This window comes from Medicago truncatula, chromosome 8 (assembly GCF_003473485.1).
Source record: "Medicago truncatula cultivar Jemalong A17 chromosome 8, MtrunA17r5.0-ANR, whole genome shotgun sequence".
In the NCBI taxonomy this organism is placed as follows: Eukaryota; Viridiplantae; Streptophyta; class Magnoliopsida; order Fabales; family Fabaceae; genus Medicago; species Medicago truncatula.
The window spans coordinates 44,559,481-44,579,326 of NC_053049.1; the positions used below are offsets into that span (position 1 = coordinate 44,559,481).

General features: G+C 31.6%; 2 protein-coding genes across 2 annotated transcripts; one reads left to right on the plus strand and one right to left on the minus strand.

Moving 5' to 3' along the window:
• Positions 1–691: 691 nt before the first annotated feature.
• Positions 692–2,933, plus strand: LOC25501989 (membrane-anchored ubiquitin-fold protein 3). Its single transcript, XM_013591507.3, has 3 exons — positions 692–1,282; positions 2,461–2,637; positions 2,752–2,933. Exons 1-3 carry the CDS (start codon positions 1,153–1,155, stop codon positions 2,784–2,786), a joined length of 342 nt encoding a protein of 113 aa, XP_013446961.1. The 5' UTR covers positions 692–1,152; the 3' UTR covers positions 2,787–2,933.
• Positions 2,934–9,421: 6,488 nt separating this feature from the next.
• LOC25501991 (protein MICRORCHIDIA 7) lies at positions 9,422–19,140 on the minus strand. Its single transcript, XM_039828777.1, has 19 exons — positions 18,525–19,140; positions 17,884–17,958; positions 17,735–17,769; positions 17,566–17,644; positions 16,960–17,052; positions 16,790–16,874; positions 16,202–16,277; positions 15,599–15,727; positions 14,597–14,695; positions 14,400–14,501; positions 13,954–14,118; positions 13,780–13,875; positions 13,324–13,375; positions 13,129–13,240; positions 12,547–13,027; positions 11,689–11,771; positions 11,495–11,579; positions 10,173–10,295; positions 9,422–9,820 (listed from the first exon to the last, which is right to left on the minus strand). The coding sequence occupies exons 1-19, from the start codon at positions 18,955–18,957 to the stop codon at positions 9,740–9,742; spliced, it is 2,484 nt and encodes an 827-aa protein (XP_039684711.1). The 5' UTR covers positions 18,958–19,140; the 3' UTR covers positions 9,422–9,739.
• Positions 19,141–19,846: the final 706 nt, after the last annotated feature.

The window sequence follows — 19,846 nt, forward strand, 5'->3', positions numbered from 1 at the left end:
TTTGTTTTTTTTTAAGACTTTTCTTCTGAAGAATGCTTTGTTTTTTTATTCAGACTTTTGTTTAATTCATTTTTTTACTATTTCATATATTTTTAACATAATTCATCATTGTCATTATGTAATTCCATAATATTAACATTTAGTATATTATTATTTGTTATATTTTGCATTAATTCTATTACTCTTTTTTTGGTTCAATAAATGTTATTACTTTGTTCCGGTGAACATAACTCAGTTGGTAGGGATGTTGTGATATGCCAAGGCCAGAGTTCGATCTTCGTGATATGCCGAGGTCAGGGTTCGAACTTCGTGTTATTCACGTTAAATTTGAATTTTTAGCCATTAGTCTAATAGACAAAATTTTTTTATTACTTTACGTTGTATTTATAATATTAATGTAAATAAAAAAATTCACAATTGTATAATAATATCCTACATTAAATTTGTTTTTTACAATTTATTATCATGTGCACAAATATATATATATATATATATATATATATATATATATATATATATATATATATATATATATATATTTTTAATAAAATGGTATTTGGAATTTATAAAATTAATAAAAAAAATCTTTGATCATTGCAAAATATATAGATTTTTGACAACTAACAATAGCCTGGTTCGAGTGGTAATAGTATTGAACATTTTAAACAAGTTGAAAGAAGTTGATTACTCTTGCATATAGCCAAGGTTTGAATAGTAGATTCATACAAAATGTCATTTATTTTCAATTTTTGTTTTTGTTTATAAAGGAGGTTAAATAATTAAGCAACAAAATGGGGCACATTGATTTCGCTTCATGATGTATATTTTGAAAGGAAATGTTCCAGTCTGGAAGCTGGAATAGAGAATAAATGAATCACATCAATCAATGAGAGGAAGTTCTTTCTTGATTGTGCCATTCAAGTATAACATCATCGTGCAGGTGATTAAATCCAATAAGGTAATATTGGATTATACTATATCTCTTTTTCATTATTATCATTTATTACTATCAACCATTATTCTAGGAAACTACGTATCTTTGATTTTGCGCGTATATGTGATTGAACTGTAAAATTATATAATCATTTTCCAACAAGGATTATTAGGGTTTGAGTAGGGGAGAGAAAAAAAAAAAAACAAAGTGAGTTAAAAATGGCTGAAGAGGATTCGGTTGAAATCAGGTTTAGGTTAAACAATGGTTCTGATATTGGACCGTTTAAGTATTCTTCTGCTGCCACTGTTGATATGCTTAAGCAAAGGATTATCTCTCATTGGCCTCAAGGTTAATTTTTCTACACTTTTATGTTTGATAGAATTTCAATTTTATTTACTGTTTTTGTTTAGTTATGATTGTTGATATGTTTTTGAGAATATTAGTAGAAGTGTTTCTTTACAGTTTTAGAAGTTGCTTGTTTGATTTAATGAGTTGGATTTACATATTTGTCGAAGGTAAGAGTTTGACCATGTAATTATACTAAGAGTCAGAGTTTCAAAGAAAAAAATAACTAATTTTTAACTAATTTTTGACCCAGGGTTTGTGCCCCTCCCTCTCTTTTGATGGTTTCATTTGTTCTTAGGACGCTAATTTCACTTTTCAATCTTTAGGTTTTGTTTCAATTTGTTTGTTGTGTGTTGACTTTCACTCTTCACTTTTGTTCTTACATTTCACTCTTCTCTCATGGTTGTGATCTTATGGTTTAGAACTTAATTTGTTGTGATTTAGAATTTATTTTCTTCATATATGATATTTTTGTGTGTGTTTGTATACATTCAGTAGTAGTATAAGATCTTCCGATCCATGTTATGATCAATGATTTACGATCTCTTAACCTCCTATCGATCTTTTGTATACTCTCGAGTTTTAAAACATTGGACATAACATTAATATTATCTCAATAAAGATTAAATAGATTGCCTTTTTTTTGCTAACTCACCGTATTAGGATCGTTGACCCCCTGTAGGCGTCTCAAGTATCACTACGACTTAGTCTCTTTTGATCTTTTATGGGACTAATCCTTGAATCAACAACACAACATTTTATTTTTTATTTTTTTTATTTTAAAAGGGTTCGACTACCTCCCAAACATGCAACTGAAACGGGTCATTGAAGAGAGTCATGTTGCCATCTCTCGTATCTGAAATCATGATATTGATGATATTAAGAAAATCGTAGATGAGTAAATGATTACGGTAGATTCTAGATTTTCATTCGGCACTTATTGAGGTGTCCCAGGTTTTAGCTGATGATTTTTGAGGTGTCTCCTTACCTCGACTAGTAACACGGTAGTTATTCCCTTCTTTAATTTTGGATTTCGGCCCCTTTGTATTCCAAAAATAAATATAAAAAATCTGAACTGCGATCATACAATCTAAGTCAATCGTACATTAATAGCTGACAATTATGATTGTTATTGTTATCAATGTTGCGAATATGCTTACTTTTTCCCATAATGTATGTAGGCAAAAGGTTCCCACCATTGCCAAAGTCAGCAAATGAAGTGAAATTGATCAGTTCTGGTAAAATATTGGAAAACAACGTGACTGTTGGTCAGTGTAAAATACCATTTGGTGATATTGAGGAGGAAGTTATAACGATGCATGTCCATCACCTTTCACCTCTACCAAAATCTAAGGCTGGTAAGATCCATAGTTTAATTTCTATTGTCAATGCATCTTTTATGGGCTATGTTCTATTCTGCAAGAGTCCTTTGATTTGAAGTTTCATATTTGCATTTTTCTTTTCCTCAACAGGGAACAAGCTTGGCTGTTCTTGTTCGATAATGTGAAGACGATCGAGTTCGAGATGCTTTCATCAAACATGGAAGCACTTGTAGCTTCGAAGATGTTTTGCATTTTTATGCTTTCTAACCATTGATTGCTTTCATATTCATATGCATTTGATAGTTCTTAGTACTACCGTTGTCATTTAATTATCGTGGAAAAAGAGTTATTTCATGGTATTTTTTTTTTTTTTATTTTTGTTTTGGTTTTTCTAAAGTGAATATAAAGTGGTGAAATCAATGGATATTTAGAGTTATAGAGATAAGTAATCTCAACTCCATCTAATTCTCTAGCTTTATTATTTGATAACTATGGTGACATTGATTCATTTTATGGATAGACTAATCATTAAGATAAATTATTTACTTGAATTAAAAAGTTAAAAGAAAGATAGAAACAAAGTCATTTAAAGATATACAAACTCAATCTTATCTACGTACAAATCCAATCCTATCTGCATTAAAATCGAATCACTTTAGGTTCGTCTATATTTTTTTCTTACTGATCTAATGATTTTTTGTCTCATTTATAATTGAAAAAGTTACAAAAGTTTAAGATAGTAGTACTTATTACTTGAGTGATTTTTACCTTCGTTTAAAATATGTAACTCAAGATCATTTGCAACGTACAGAGGAAATAGATAGTGGATAACTGAAGGTATTGGCATACTTAAAGGAGATAGTGGCCCCATTAGCAAGAGTCTTACCACCATTAACAAGACAATCATTATACTTGAGGCGTTTGAAAATATTAGGGTTGATAAGACGTACAGAGCCGAACTTGCCACAAGCAACATGAATGTCAAAAATGTTGCATCCTCTCAAACATGTATTTGATATTTCAACTGTGTGTGTTGGAATGCCATTCATTGGGGCTGTGGGACTTTGGCTTATCGTAATAAAATACTTGCTGCATTGTTTACCAGCTGCATGAACAAAATTAAACTTTGAACTTACCACATTTTATTTGATGTGATGAATGTGAGACGTTGTTACATGTTTTTGGTTTTTCTATCATGCATAAATTTATCAGTATTGCTAAATGATGCGAAATATTTTCGCACATATCACACGATGGCTTGTGTCTATTGATGGAGCAAGGGCAGGCTTGTGTCTCAATTCTCAAGAATTGAAAAAGAACTAAAATTAAAACTAAAATATGTGACTCGGTGTTATATCATTGCACCGTCAAGAGTAATCATGATGGCTTTAAGGTTTAAATGATTTTATTTTTATTTTAATTTCAAAATTATAATAATAATAAGAGTTAAAATATCACGAGATTTTAAGTTTAATCCTTAAGAAAAATTATTCATTTTTAGTCTCTATTTATACTTTATGGGGACTATATTGAGGACTAAAAATATCCAATTTTATAAAAAATTATTAAAATAAAGACTATTCTTAAAATTGCAATGTTATGGAGGACTAAAGTTGTCAAAAAAATGGAGGATTAAAGTCATCGTTAAAATTTCATAGGGACTAATTTAAAAACTTGTAATTTTGTTGTGCTAAAGAGGTTCCACTGCCATTGTTAATATATTTTATTTTTTATTCTTAAAAAAAAAAAACTTGTAATTTTTTAGGAACTAAAAAAAGTAATCTTAATAATTCTAATAATATTAACAATAATTTTTTACAGGATAAATGTGGATTTGTAAACCCCTAAAAAAAAATGTGGATTTGTAAAAACAAAAACATTTAATTGTGCCCACGTGTGATATGTGCGAAAATATTTCATGGTATTTTTATTTAATAAAGGTTAAGAGTTTTATTCGTAAAAACAATCACCTTGATGAGTGCCATATTTTCCATGATTAGGGAGTGTAATTAGCTTCTGGCTGCGAATCCGGACCCAAAGCAGCAACATCCTTAATATAATCAAACCCACAACTCAAATCTGTAAGATTAATATATGAATGAAATCATTAGCTAAAGGAAACAAAACACAAGGAATAGAAAAACCAAAACTAAAACTAAAAAACTTAGATAATATTATATGAAAAAGAGAAACTATAAAGAATTGAAAAATGAGATAGTAATAATAGTAGTAATATATGATAGGAAAAAAAATATTTCATTAGTATTGTAAAATAATTTGTAATTTGTGACCTCTAAAAAAACTTGTAATTTATGGTAATATTTTTGTAATATGACTTATAATTTAAGATACAGTAGGCTTCTTAAAAAAAATTAAGATAGAGGAAGTATTATTAAGCAATTGATCACCTGCTATAATAATGAGCGACCCCAATAGGTACAAGGACAAGGTTAAGATTGAACGTGATTCCATTGAGATACAAATATAATTTAGAAATCCTAAAACACGAGAGATTATTATTATCTAACTAATTGGACATATCAATATATTTGATGAAAAATAACAGAAACACACATGGTTTATATAAAACAGGATAACATATAACGTTAATTAATTAATTAATTAATTAAAAACAATAACTAACATATTCAAGGGAGATAAAGAAACATGTGTAAAAATGTAAAACAGAAGGAGAAATTGATAAAAGAAACGTAGAAGAAAATATTGAGTTTTTTTTTTTTTATAGAACTATAACAACTTATATATAAGTTTTTATTTTGTTACAAACTTATATATATTTTTTAAGGAAAACTTATATTATAAGTTTTATTACTTGGAATGAATTCTTTTAACTCTATTAATTTTTATAAAAAGTTAACCCTCCGATTTCTCACTTAAATTAAAAAATGTTGAGTCAAAAGTTAGATAACCCTCCGATTTAAGAAAAAGACAGGTAACCCTCCTATTTTTATAAAGTTAACTGTTTTATATGTTTTATCAGCATCTAAGGGTATAACGGTTCGATTTGGATCGATTTTTAGCAAAAAAAATATGTTTGAATTGATGAAGTCTTCATCGGTTTGGTTTGGTTTGATTTTTACTGTTTTTTGAAAAAAAGGACTGAACCGAACTAATCAGATTGGTTTGATTTGGATCAGTTCGGTTGATTGGTTTATTTGAAAATACAATTAAAAAAAAATCTTATTCTCAAAAATTTGTATTTCATACATACATACAACATACTCAAATATATCATGGAACTTTGTTTCCATATTTTCTTTTCCACGCTCTCTGTTTTTTAAACAACTTTGTATAACTAACATGAATAACTAACCGAGAGATGGACAATCTTAGTGGTAATGAGGAATTATGGGTTAGATGTGGCTGGTGGTTAGGGTTTATTTTTTAATAGAAATAAAATAGAGTATGAGTGATGAGATGATGATGGGAGAAAGTGAGTGAGAGTATTTTATGTTGGGATTTCATTTTAAGCCTAATCATAAATGTGTATGAGGAGAGATAATGTTAGTAAAATGAAGAGTGGGTTAGATCGAGATCGGTTTATCGGTTCTTTGGATCTAAAAATAAAAAATTGAGAACCGAGCCAAAATAAATTGGTTTACATTTGTTTGGTTCGATTTTGAACTCAACTAGACAAAGTCGGATACTTTCTCAGTTTGGTTCGGGTTGGGTGGGTGTATTGACTTGGATACCATTTCTTGTTTTTACTTTTAGTTAATGTAATACGGTGACAACTAGGGTACTCATGGAAGAATGGTGGGTAATTTACCCCAACCAATACACATTAGCCACATAAGCACATTTTTAAGTGGTATCCATGAACTATCTTGACCTCACCAACAAATTGCTCATTTTCATTGGTTGGTGGGTAAGTTACCCACCATTCTTCAAAGGTAATCTAGAAAAAACGATGTAATACACAAGTTTATTGGTAGCACATCCGCGGAGGTAACTTACCCCCAATTTTGCAAAGGATAATCTCGGGAAGAAAAAAAAACCAATATATTTGGTGATTACAATGCATGATAAAAGATTATTTAAGAAAAATACCAATCTATCTCATTCATTTATATACTGTTTCAAGATATCTAATTTCATATGCAAGTGCTAACCTATGGTACCATTTTATGGAAAACCTTCCCACAAAAAAAAAAAAAAAATACAATAATTCAATGGTAATTTCTATTAGAAAATGCTAACATCTGCACTTAAAAAGTCCATGTTAATGAACTTAATAGAGAGATATTCATCAAACTAATGTTTTTTCAATACAAAGTTAGTTCAATGTCCCTTAACATGATCATTTGGTATTCTTCTTAAAGCAATTGCAACTAGATGAAGTGAAGAATTTTGCAAAATCTAACCGATAGGAAACATAATTGAAGATCAATTGCAGCGTACAGAAGAAACAGATAGTGGATAACGAATCCTGTTGGCATACTGAAAAGAAACAATGCCTCCATTTTGAAGAATCTTGCCATTATTAACAAGACATTCATTTTTATTGAGGCGTTTGAAAATTGTTGGTTTGATAAAATGTGCAGAGCTTAAACCACCACAAGCAACATGAATGTTAGAGATTTTGCATCCTCTCACACATGTATTTGCTATCTCAACTATGTATGTTGTAATGCCATTAATTGATCTAGCTGAACTTTGGTTTATCTGAACAATAATCATTAACCAAATAAAACAAAACAAATTGATTGCAACACAAGCAATAAAAAAATTCTATGTGTTCTGAGAATTTATATTAATTCATTGATCACCTGCAACAAAAAGGAGCAATCCCAGTAGGAACAATAACGAGGTTACGATCGAATGTGATTCCATTGAGATACAAATCAACTTAGAAATCTTAATACTGATTATGATTATTATCTATCTAACTAATCTAACTAAATAGATATGATGAAAAAGAAAAGAAACTCGCATGGTTTATATAAAAAATAGGGGTGTTCGCGGTGCGGTTTGGTTCGGTTTTGAGGGTAAAAGTGATCCAAATTGCAAGATAAAAAAAACATGCCGTTTGGTTTGGTTCGGTTGACTTTAAAAATAAAATTTGAACCGAACCAAACCAATGCGGTTTGGGTTGGATCGGTTGGTGCGGTTTTTTCGTGACGATACAATTTTTTTTTCAACATTAAAATTAAGTTAAAAAACTGAAACACAACATATTTCAGCAATGTTTTAAATTTCATCAAATATTACAATTTCATTTTCATTTTACAATGTTTTCAACAACATAGACCAAGTTAAAAACATGGACAAAATGTAATCATATTTTATAAGAAATGAAAAAGACTAAGATTTTATCATTCTCTAAAATTTTAAATAGCACATAAATACGTTTTTTAAATAAAAAGCAAAGAAGGAATCTAACAAAAGAAAAAATATGTCATTTTATAAAAATTTCCATTGAGTTTCTATAAGTATTTGTCTAGATGAGATTTGTTTAATTAAAAAATTTCTTATGTTGCAATTTGGTTTGGTTGGTAAAATGAAAACCGCAAACTAAATAAAACTATGCGGTTGAGCAAGACAATGATCTGATTACATCCGAACCAAATGCGGTTTTTTGCAGTTTCATTTTGGGTTGATTTGATTTGCAGTTTTTCTATTGGATTGGTTCGGTTTTAAACACCTCTAATAAAAAAGGTGACATAAGAAATAACGCTAGGACTATAGTGATAAATGATAACATTAACGTATTCTCCTTAAAAGAACAGCTACATATTCAATGTCATTTACGTTTGTCCTTCGTTTTGAGTATGTGACAAAGGAATACATAAAGCAGCATAATATGGATTCTCTCAAATTGAAACCATTTTTCTCAATTGTTGCATCTACAGGAAGAAAAGGGAAATGCTAACTTCTCAATTGTTGATGGTGCATAATTATTATGGAATTTTTATTTTTTTCTGGATTTTTTTATGAACGTTGGTGAAGAAGATATGAAGATGATGAAGAAGTTGAGTGACGAAGATGAAGAAAAGGGAAAAAAGTTAGGCGTTGGTTGTACATCGTAGGTAAAATAGACATGCGTGATCTAATGTCATCTTTTAAAAAAATAAATATCAAACAGTTTAAATTAAAATAATTAATAGGATCTACGGTGGACCACTTTTAAGGTTGGTCTAGATTAAAGTGAATTGTCAGTGATTTATTTGAATAACTGAGACAAACATAAGGGATCAAAACGTTGATTTTGTGAAATATGGGACGAAAATAAAAACTGAAAAATTAATATTATTGTTGACTGTCGAAAAAATTAGTTTTATTGTTCTGAAGTTATATAAATCATATATACTTAAACAAGTTACACCGTTTAAAACTTAAAATTTTCAGCTTTTCATTTTGCATTTCACCCATAAACAAGGTAGAATGGAGGAATATGAACAAAATTCTAGTAACCTTTAAGTTAAGTTGACTTGTCTTGGAACCAACTAGTCTTATTCTTTTTAGTAAAAAAAAAAAAAACTAATCTTATTCTTATATCGTCTCGTCTTTATTGAATGCGTATTAGATTAGAGTATTAGACTAATGCATGATTGGGTTCAGACCTAAACCGATCCGATCTAAGTTAGGACCAGATTCAGGTCTAGCCAAAGAGGGTTTATCACACTATTTTTTTCAATAAGGTGATGGATACTGGATAGCACACTGATACTAATACTCAACGATAAGCATTTAATTATATAAATTATATATCAATAAATCACAATCGTCCAATCATTTTAAACACATGCAGATGGTTGTATTACGTTGGCAAAATAGACCTTTTAACAATGAAAGAAGATTAATATTGAACTCTTAGTTTAAGTGAATATAGTTTCTACAGTTAAGGAAAGATCCAACTATTCCAAGAATATTGTTCAATTAGCCAACAAGTCATTACTATCTACTGGGCCAGAAAATTTTAGTGTTAGTAGTAAAATGTCAAGCAGAAAACATATACAGTAATATTATTCTAAATGGTTTCATCCTACATATCTCTCTCTAGTGAGGAACTTCCTAAAAAATTAAACTAGCAAACCAAAAAAATTAGGCTCCCAATGCCACCATAGATGCACCACTCGGAGGCCAAATGAATGCAGTTAACAAGGCTTTCATCGTTCTACTTTGCCATTTGACTTGAAGACTTCCTTTCAAGTGATCTAACCTTCTCAAGCAGCTCTTGGATGGTATTTGATGCTTCCTAAAACAAAAAACAAATATTGTGAACAACAATACTAAAAAATAAAAAACATTTGATTTAAAGCATTTGTAGTGCTGAGTGTTAACCAGATTTACAGACATTCAATGAAAATCTACTATTTTATCATGTCACCTCACTTTTGCAAGAGTATTTCGAAACGAATAATATCACATGGAGAATGGTAGTTTCTCATTGACACTTATGATGTATGCCCATTAAACTCAAAATTTGTAGCACTTTTTAATTGACTAATTTACATGCACTAATGCTGTAAACAATTTTACACATGACACGTAGATATTTGTAGATTAGATATTTGGAAAAAAAGGGGCATAGGATAAGAACGACAAACCTGAAGCTTCTTTCGCAAACTTTTTTCTTCAGCATTACGTCTATCCCTCTCTTCGGAGAAAACATCAATAAGAGTTTCTTGTTCCGTGTTCAAGTCTTCTAACTTCTGTTCTGACTCACGGAGCTGATAAAAAATAAATTTTAAGAAATATGTTAAAATTAACCAAGAAAAAGCAAACTTAGTTGTTACATGAATCTATCAGGTGCCGTATTCAATGTCCTCAAATCATGTTTCGATTTAATCTAGAACGCTATTTCTATTCACCCCAACCATAAATTGGACACAACTTGTAAACAACGTAAGCATAAGATGGCGTAAATGGTAAACAGAAATATGAAAAAAGCTTTGGGATCACATGGTGTAGTTACAAGTAAAATGAGTGTATAAAAGCAAGCTCAACAATATGCGCCCTAGCATTAGCTTCAGGGTGAAAATTGAGATCAGACCATATTACATATCACGCAATTTAGCCATTCCTAACCATCTAAATTGTTGACAAAATTTGATGTCAATTGTGGTTCTAAATAACACAACTCAATATGGAAATGACTTTTTATGGTCGGTTTGGTTCAGAGGGCAAGAGAGGAGGGGAGGGATTTTAGATATGTGGTGTTTTGATTGGAGTAGAGTGGAGAAGGATTTTAACGGAGGGGAAGAACGCGCTTACTTTTTCACCATTGTTATATATACTCCCTCCGTTCCAAACTATATGTCACTAGCAATTTCACGTAGAATAAGAAATGTAGTTAATGTTGTATAGAAAAGAGTAATTGTGAGTTGTTTTACAAAAATATCCTTCACTAATGGTATGGAAAACATAAATTAAAAGAATTGGAAAAAGATAAAGTAATAAGTAGTAAGGGGCATAATAGGAAAATTAACATTAAAGATTAACATTAATGATTCCTTGATATATTTTAAAGTGATGTGTAATTTGGAACAAACAGAGTTTGCTAGAATGACATAATTTAGAACGGATTGAGTATTTAATATCATATTTAATATAATCATGAACCAACTTGGGTTGGCTTGGTGACCTTGAGTGTACTCCTCCTCAAGGTGGCAATAAAGGTGGGCTAGTTTAGCTTCTTTAAAAATAAAAAAAAAATTGTTACAATAAATCATATTTAACTTAAGGATATTTAGTCCAATTTTTGAATAAATTTCTCTACGCATTTTGTTTGGCCATCTCGCCTTTTCCTATTCCAACAGTTGATTGCCCACAATGTAGAAAAAAAACGGTACAAAAGAAAGTGAAAAAAGGTGGGTGAAAGGCTGAGATTAAGGCAGAATTGACAGCATAAAAGGTCATTTGCTCATACCTGGGTTTCCAGAGATTTGCACTTATCTTTCTCCGCGTCTAAAGCTTGCAATACTTCACCTATTTCTTCCTCTTTCTTCTCTAATCTAGAATCCAGAAACATTTAAAATGGAGAAGGATAAGAGTGAATGAATTATAATTATATTCAATCAATAAACCAGTATATACGGTTAGATTTCTAAAATTACAAAATACCTCTCCTTCAACTCGTGGTTCTCTTTTCTTAGCTGTTCTAGAGATGATAAATCGGCCATTGGTTGCTCACGAACATCTTTTCCCTGAAATTCAACTACTGATTCTGTGACATTTTCAAACATTACAAAACAAGAAAATTCTCAAGATACAGTGTCTTTTAAGCTCATAGCCATCTTGGCCATTGTCACAATACAGTTTTATTAATCAGTTCTACCAAAAGTCATTTTGAGATATCTATATTGTTGACAATTTCATTAAATTAAAATCATGAACGCCTTGAATTACACATTATGGCTGATGGTTTACCTCATAGGATATTATCAAAAAAATCCTCCAACATAACATCCAGTACAATTACACTAAAATGCTCTACAGATTAAACTTATGTGTTTAAATATCCTAACAGCACTAGTTATAACCTGGACATTAAATAGTTTAAAATGCAAACCGCATACCACAATGAGCTGGTATCTGTTTCAGCATGCTTGTGTATCTAGAGTATTGTGATATTAAGACATATAATCCTCAACTCTCATTGCTTAATGTTTAAAATGACTTAAGGCCACTAATGTTTAAAATGACTTAAGGCCACTGCTTTAACCTGAAACCCATGTTCTACCCACCCCCTCAGAAATAAGACCTAAGCTCTGCAGGTTTGGATGTTAAAAAACACCTCGCTTTTACTTTTGATGTTTTAATTTTCTGGCACTCTTCATTCATTCGTCTGGATAAATGCAGCACATTTACTTGGAAATTATAAATTACCAAATCCACCCTTAATCAAGTTGCAAAACATAGATGTATACTAGCAGAAACAGAGAGACAACAGAGAAATAGAGATATGGCAATATGAACAACCTTTGGGTTAGATCCTTGTGTAGACTCCTTCCCAAATGACTTTCCAGCACTGGATATCTTTTGACTATCACCCTTTGCTTGGTTCTTTGATGAGACATTACAATCTTGATCACTTTCATCATCAGCATATGATGATTGTTCTGATGAACTTTGGTTCCTACTTATAGGGGAAACTGATGAGTGGCCATTTCTGTGTTCACTGTATCTTTTTGTTTCTGTTCGTAAACGTTTCTCTTTCAAGTGTGAATCGTCTGATGTGAATGTTGTTGCCTTGCCATTTGTAGCCGAACTTTTCCTTTTCAATTGAGATGATTCTGGAACAGAATCGGGAGATGCCTCTACAAAACAAGTTACATTGTTGAGCAAGCATGATATGAAAGATTCTACAGCAAATAAAGTCCACAAACCTTTACCAGCAGAACTACCGTTTTGCTTTCTATTTCGATGCGAAGTATATCCAATTTTATCGCAGTTAGCTCCCCTAAATAAAGTACAAAAAAACAAATTGGTAAAACAGCAACTCATAGTTTATGCAGGTAATATATTGATTCATGAATAACCCAATGACAAATAAAGAATCACCAGTAAGTTTTCTGCATTTGTATAAGCCGTTGCTCCAGTCTTGATAAAACTAATGTACGTTCAAAGCCTTGCTTGTCATGGGCAGGTTCAACAAAGTTGGCTTCCAACACACCTGTAAATACAAATGACCATTATGTTAAATATGCATAATCGATTTGATAAGAGGACCTCAAAAGAACAAAGAAAATGCCCCACCTATGACCCCACGGCCACCACTTCCTGCTGGATTCCAGATCCTCCAGAATGGCTGAAAATCATTAAAACTATAAGTAAGCGTAAGTTCCAATTACAAATACAGAAATATCAGAACAGATCCCAACAGACACAGAAGATTAATAAACCTTAACAACAACACATGAGACAAACTGCAAAATGATGATGATAAGAAAACAGTACAGATTATTATTATATATTGTTTCCCGCAAGAACAATGATAAAATTATGCAAGTATATAAAACTTGTGTTCTAAAGTCACAAATGGCATAGTAGATTGAATCAGCATAGACACTCTGAAATGGTTTTTTCTAAATAATCACGCATGCACTTAAACCACATAAATTTTAAAGGGGGCAGGGGCGGGGACGTAGGGATAAACCCTAAAAGGGAAAATAATAGTGTTCCTCATCCTTTGCTAATCATAATAAACTCTACCTTGATGAGTCGATTCTTATGATAAACATTAAACCCTGAAACATCAATATGATGTTTTGCATCCTTGACAAATCCGATAGTAACAGTAGCAACCATCTGTCACAAAAATTTCATGAAATCACACTGCTGTACAGGTTATGAAAAATTACTTCAAATTAATTTAATGGACAGTACATTTGAATCCTTTAGAAGCCCGTCAGCAACTCCAGATTGAGGCCTGTACGTGACCTCCTGAGAATACATCATATCATTGACTATATTGTGATGCAAAACATCTTTCCCACGAAGAATAATTCGGAAACCTTGAGGAATCCTCAGATATAAAATTGAAGCGTAACTCTGCATTGACAATGATAAAAATAATATTATTAATAATAGTGAGAAACATTGTAAAACACACACATACACAGACACACAAGTCAAATACAAGCCTATACTGAATATGAAATTGGACTAAAATCTGTTTGTTCATTATTTCAAATAGATTTCTTCACAGATTAATTCTCTATTTTCAACTTCTGGTTAATTTAAACGTACAGCAGACCAGGAATGTGGGAATCAGATTAATGTGCTATTTTTCTTAAACAACTACCAATGACAGTTACTTGTATAGTACTTACCCTCAGTGAATGTCGATAAGTTAAGAAGTGAGTGGAGTTGGGATAATCTTGGGCCATCTTTATGTTTTTCTCATCTCGATTTACACCTTGTATTTGAATATCCTGAAATAAAAACAAACAAAAATGTACATGGAATTTATTTAGTAAAAATATATTTTGGAGGGACAAGGAGCATGTGTATCAGTTGGTGGACATACATGTGGATCTTCATCAAAATTGAGTTCCAGCTGACCTTGGTCATCCTCCCAGAGATTGTATATAATTACCCGTGTACCTTGGTTTTTCAACAGGTTGAACTAAAAATTGGATAGGAGTAAGAACAACAGTTAATTGACATACAAACATATAACTTGATGACATAGTGATATTGAGTATTAAGGACAGAGAAAAAGAAATGTCAAAACATACTACTCCCTCCGTTCCTAAAAAGTCAATTTTGCTTATATTTTGATACGGAGGAAGTATTTTTTTTTTCATTTTTATGTTATTACCTCCCAACTGAAGCCATTGCAAAATATAAACCAAATATTAATACTAACGGTATTAACTACCTAATTTTTTCCTCAAAAAAAACTACCTAATTTTATTTACGTTATCTGAACCCCATCTGCACACACCTCAAATTGGCCCGACCCAATTTTTTAATGAACCTGTATACTCTTTTACTAACTTAACACATGTTTTTAGTTTGTATACCCTATTAGCTGTAATCTTTACATTTTTACTTTTTTCAATCTTTGTAACTTATCATAACGTTTATCATTGTTTCCTTCTTTTATTATTACTCACAAAATACCTATATATCTTAATAATTGTTATATTTTCAACTATACAACAATTTATCCGAAAAATATCATAATTATATCTATTACAATTACCATTCAAAATTTAACAATATAAACATATTAATTGCAAAGTTCCAACTGCCAAAATTGTCCTCGACCAACCAGTACCTGTGCGGATGCACGGGTATGTTACTAGTAAATTCCATAAAGATGTAAATCAAGTACTTAGTGGAGATATTGAAAGTTGTGACTATTTAGTTTTAACTCCACTAGTCATTGTATTGATTGTATTGATTAATCTTCCTTATTAATTAGGGGTTAACTAGGAGACTCCTACCTATATAAATGTACACTCTCACAACATAATATCATATAATAAACATATTTTCAGTTCTAATACCCCCCTCTAAATACCTGACAAAGAAGGTCGGCCTCATCAGAAAATGGTGACCACTGAACTACTGTTTCAACATTATTGTTCCAGTCATCCAGAGAAGTTCGCAACATCTTTTTCCATCCCTGTCCATCTTTTTCGTAGTCCAGCTTTTGTTTTCAGCATAAGCAACAATTAGATGCATAATAGAGAATAAAACTTCGAATGATCAAATTCAATAAGAAAACACTTAGTCCATGAATGTCATGTCTAGCAGAGAATTAACGATTAATCTTGATGCTACTAAGTGAGATATCAAATAGTAACTTCAGATTGTCCACGTGAGCTTAGCTCACTTGGTAAGGGATAATGCATAATATATGCAGGTGTACGAGGTTCGAACATCGGACACCACCAAAAAAAAAATAGTAACTTCAAATTTATGTAAAATTTACAGAAACAATTATTGAGATAGTGGGACAGGGACCCCTTGCCGGACCCTGCGTATGTTGGAGCTTTAGTGCACCGAGCTGCCCTTTTGTTTATAAGCTTTTAATCCAGAAATGAGTTTTGTAAAACATGTACTCAGTAAAAACTTATTTCGCAATGCAAGTGTTACACTGGTGTAAGACAGAACAAATTACCATGGGCACTACAATGTCTTCCTTCCCTGTATTCCTCAAAAATGTATAAGACAGCAAGCCTATGCTCCGTGTAGGCCTAATAAAAATTTCCAGGTCACCTAGTTAGATACAGAAGCATGCCAAGAAAAGCGAGGATTATGAAATATGAATATAATAGAGTAGACGCATAAGCCAGACAAGGAGAAGCACGCCTAGTTCGGAGGTGAATTGGGTTCATTGTACAAAATGATGAAGATATAGAGGGAGAAGTAAAGCATTAGATTCAAGTGGGGTGGATAAAATGGAGGAGAGCCTTAGGGGTTTTATGTGATTAAAAGTACAGCTCCAGTTAAAAGTAAAGTTTTATCGACCAAAATTGAGAAACCTGAGAATTTTGTAAACTCATGGAACCTCCATAAACTCAATAATATCCACAAAAAAAAAAAATACAAAACAAAATTAAATACTATGTTCAAAGTAACTATCTAACATTCTAGTTAAGTAACAAATTCTAAAAAACTAATTCAGAATTCAATTCTCCCTATATGCAGAGCACATCTCAAACTTGTAGGCAAAATTGAATGAAGCAGTGAGAAAAATCAAACAAACCTCTTCCCATCTTTTCCTTGACAACAGGAGAACACAATAACATCTGCTCCAAGCCTCATGGTACTTGTTTTAAAGCCATTTCCATCTATCACATGAAGACGTGAGCAAGAAAAAATCAGTATGCCCTCTAAAATGAAATACTTAACAATTATCTTCTATTAAAGATTTACATTGTCCAATTGTATTTGCCATCTTGCTTTTCTCGGAATATCCCAGTGACATGCATTGACGTATTTTATCAGGATCCATCCCACCGCCGTTATCTGAAATAAGAATGAACGATCAAACTTTGAAATTTTTTAATGCAGAAACAGAAAATAAGGCAAGCACGAAACAATTTTGTAAGGTTTATATTATGTGCAAGTTGTGCTACGTAAAGTTCGGTTCTGTTATTCTGTGTTGCCAACTAAGTTAGAAGCAACTTAAGCTTGCATAGTCAGGTTATGAAAACCTGTCATTGCCCGCCGTACTTCATAACAAAATATGACAATTTCAGAAATCTAATGATTTCTGTAACTTTCTCTCTCCACATTGGTTCTTATCATGGTATCCTGTCCAGAGCTTATTGTTGTCGTTAACAAGTCGTTTTCTGGGCCAAGATCTTTGATATTTCACGTGCACTTGTTCACTCTCTAGAGTCACTCTCTAGATGTTCAGTCATCTGCGTGAGGGGTGTGTTCACTCTCTAGATGTTCTAAGAACACTATGAACTATCACCCTTTTTCATTTTCGTTCCCATAGATTGAAATAAGTAAATGATTGATAGATTAAAATACCTTCTACTAGCAACATCCTGGAGCCATCTTTCTTACTCGCAAGCATATCTACATTTACATATGTGGCACCATTACAAACCTGAAGTCCAACTCAAGTAAGTAAAGGAGGAAAATAGTCACAAATTCACAATCAGTGCTTTATTGAAAAGATGTGAAAAGCAAGGCATACCTCATCCAATGCATTGTCCAAAAGCTCAGCAAAAGCTGCAGAAAAACAGCAAAGGTTAATGGTGATTAGTCTCTAAAGGCTAGGCGGAATAGAAGTTTACTCAAAATTATGTAAATGTCTAACAACGGTTACAAATATGCTCGGTTTACCTCCAAGAGCCCACTTATGACTTGTGGCATTAGAATGTAGAAACTTCGGGTGAACCCTGACATGATCCATACCAACTGCAGATTTTACAAGAAATGTCAGTCTACTGTTGCATTCTCAAGAGCATGATCTAATTCAAAGCACCAGGCCCCCTTGTGTTTGAAAGCCATACAAAAAACCAATTTTTAACCAAACTCCGGATTATCAGGCCCCCTTCCCCTGGTAAGGGGAGGGCTAACTAACACAGACACCAAAACACACACAAAAATTACAAAAGGAGTAAAAAAACAAACCAAAAACATAAAAACAAGAAAAATATTTAGAACAATTGAAGATAACTTGCATTCTGAAACAATGCCATATAAGATCCATACAAAATTTCCTTTCTCAAAAGTCTTCCAAGAATAAACACTAACATGCATGATATGGATCTGTTTGGCTGAGTCATCAAATCAATTGTAAAACTGAACCTTCTAAAGTTATTGTTACCTAAAGAAAATGCAATGTGGTAAAATTCATTCAAAAAAAAATGCAATGAAACACAAGATTCAAATCAAAAGTACGACAAAACAACATAAAAAAAATAAATAAATAAAAAAACATAAACAACAACAAAAACCCTAGAAGGGAAAAAAAAAGTTACCGGTTGAAGATTCGAAGGCACGAGCAGGAGAACCACCATAATCACCGGCTTTCCAAAACTGCTTACAACCCTTAAGACTAAAGCTAACACTTTTATTCAACCGGTTCGATGTAGAAGCCCATTCAGGCGCAGGCAAAGACAAAACACCATTATTCACCGGCGTCGACGCCGGAGAAGGAGAAGGAGCAAGAGGACTGAGAAATCCCGCCGGTAAAATAGCACCACCTTTGTCATTAACCTTTCTTTTCTTAGAAGGACTTTCCGCCGTAGCGGTAGCAACAACCGAATCTAAATCAACATCGGAATCGGAATCACTGAGTTCGATGACCGAGTCAGGTATCGGAGCGGGTGAATTTGAGTTTCTTCTTTGTCTTCTTCTTTCAGAAGTTGTGTCGAATTGTTGTTGTTCTTGTTTGACAGAAACTTGTTCCATGGTTGTGGAGAGGGATACGAGAATCGAGAATATTCTCAAAGATTTAGCAACGTTTGAAAAGTGAAACTGAAAGCGAATTTTCGACGTTAGAAAATAAAACGAAGGTTGAACGATTCGTAATGAAAACCTTTGATTTGTCGAAGAAAAACAAGCGAATTATGGTTTAGGTTTTAATAATGTTTGGGTTGCTTCTAATAAAATTGGGATGCATTTATTATCAAAAAAAAAATTATTTAGTTGAAATTTAATTGTTTAGGTGGTCAATGGAGTGTATATATGGGAAATTAGGTAGAATATGTTGAGACTATTTAGGAATAGGATTTTTTACATATAAAGATTTGGGAGTTTTTTTTAGGATTTTGTTTTATTTTATTTTATATATAAAGATTTCGGAATTTTTTTTATTCTATATAGAAAATAAGGAAATCCATAAGTCAAAATAAGTTAATAATTTGAGTTAAGTCATTAGTTTTGTTTTTTTTTTTACTATTAAGAAAGTCAACGGTGGATAAATAAATCAAATAATTTATAATTGTTTGGATGAAAAAGTACATGTTTGCTAACTTGAACCTTCGTATTTTTGTGATACCTGCTCTTATCAAAATATAAGCTATTAATTCATATTAATTATTAGAAAACCATTTTTATTCATATAATTACCAATCATAAAAAGACAATTAACACATATTAATGTTAATTATTGAATAATTATTTTTTCCTTTCGACTAATCATTAATAATATAACATAATAATTAACATTAATAGTCTTCATATAATTGGAGAAAAAATCAATTATATTAAAAAAGAACAATGTTACAACAACCATTTTATTATGTGACAACTTGTGGAAAAATTAAAATTACAAAAAAATGTAGGTTTTAACACAAAA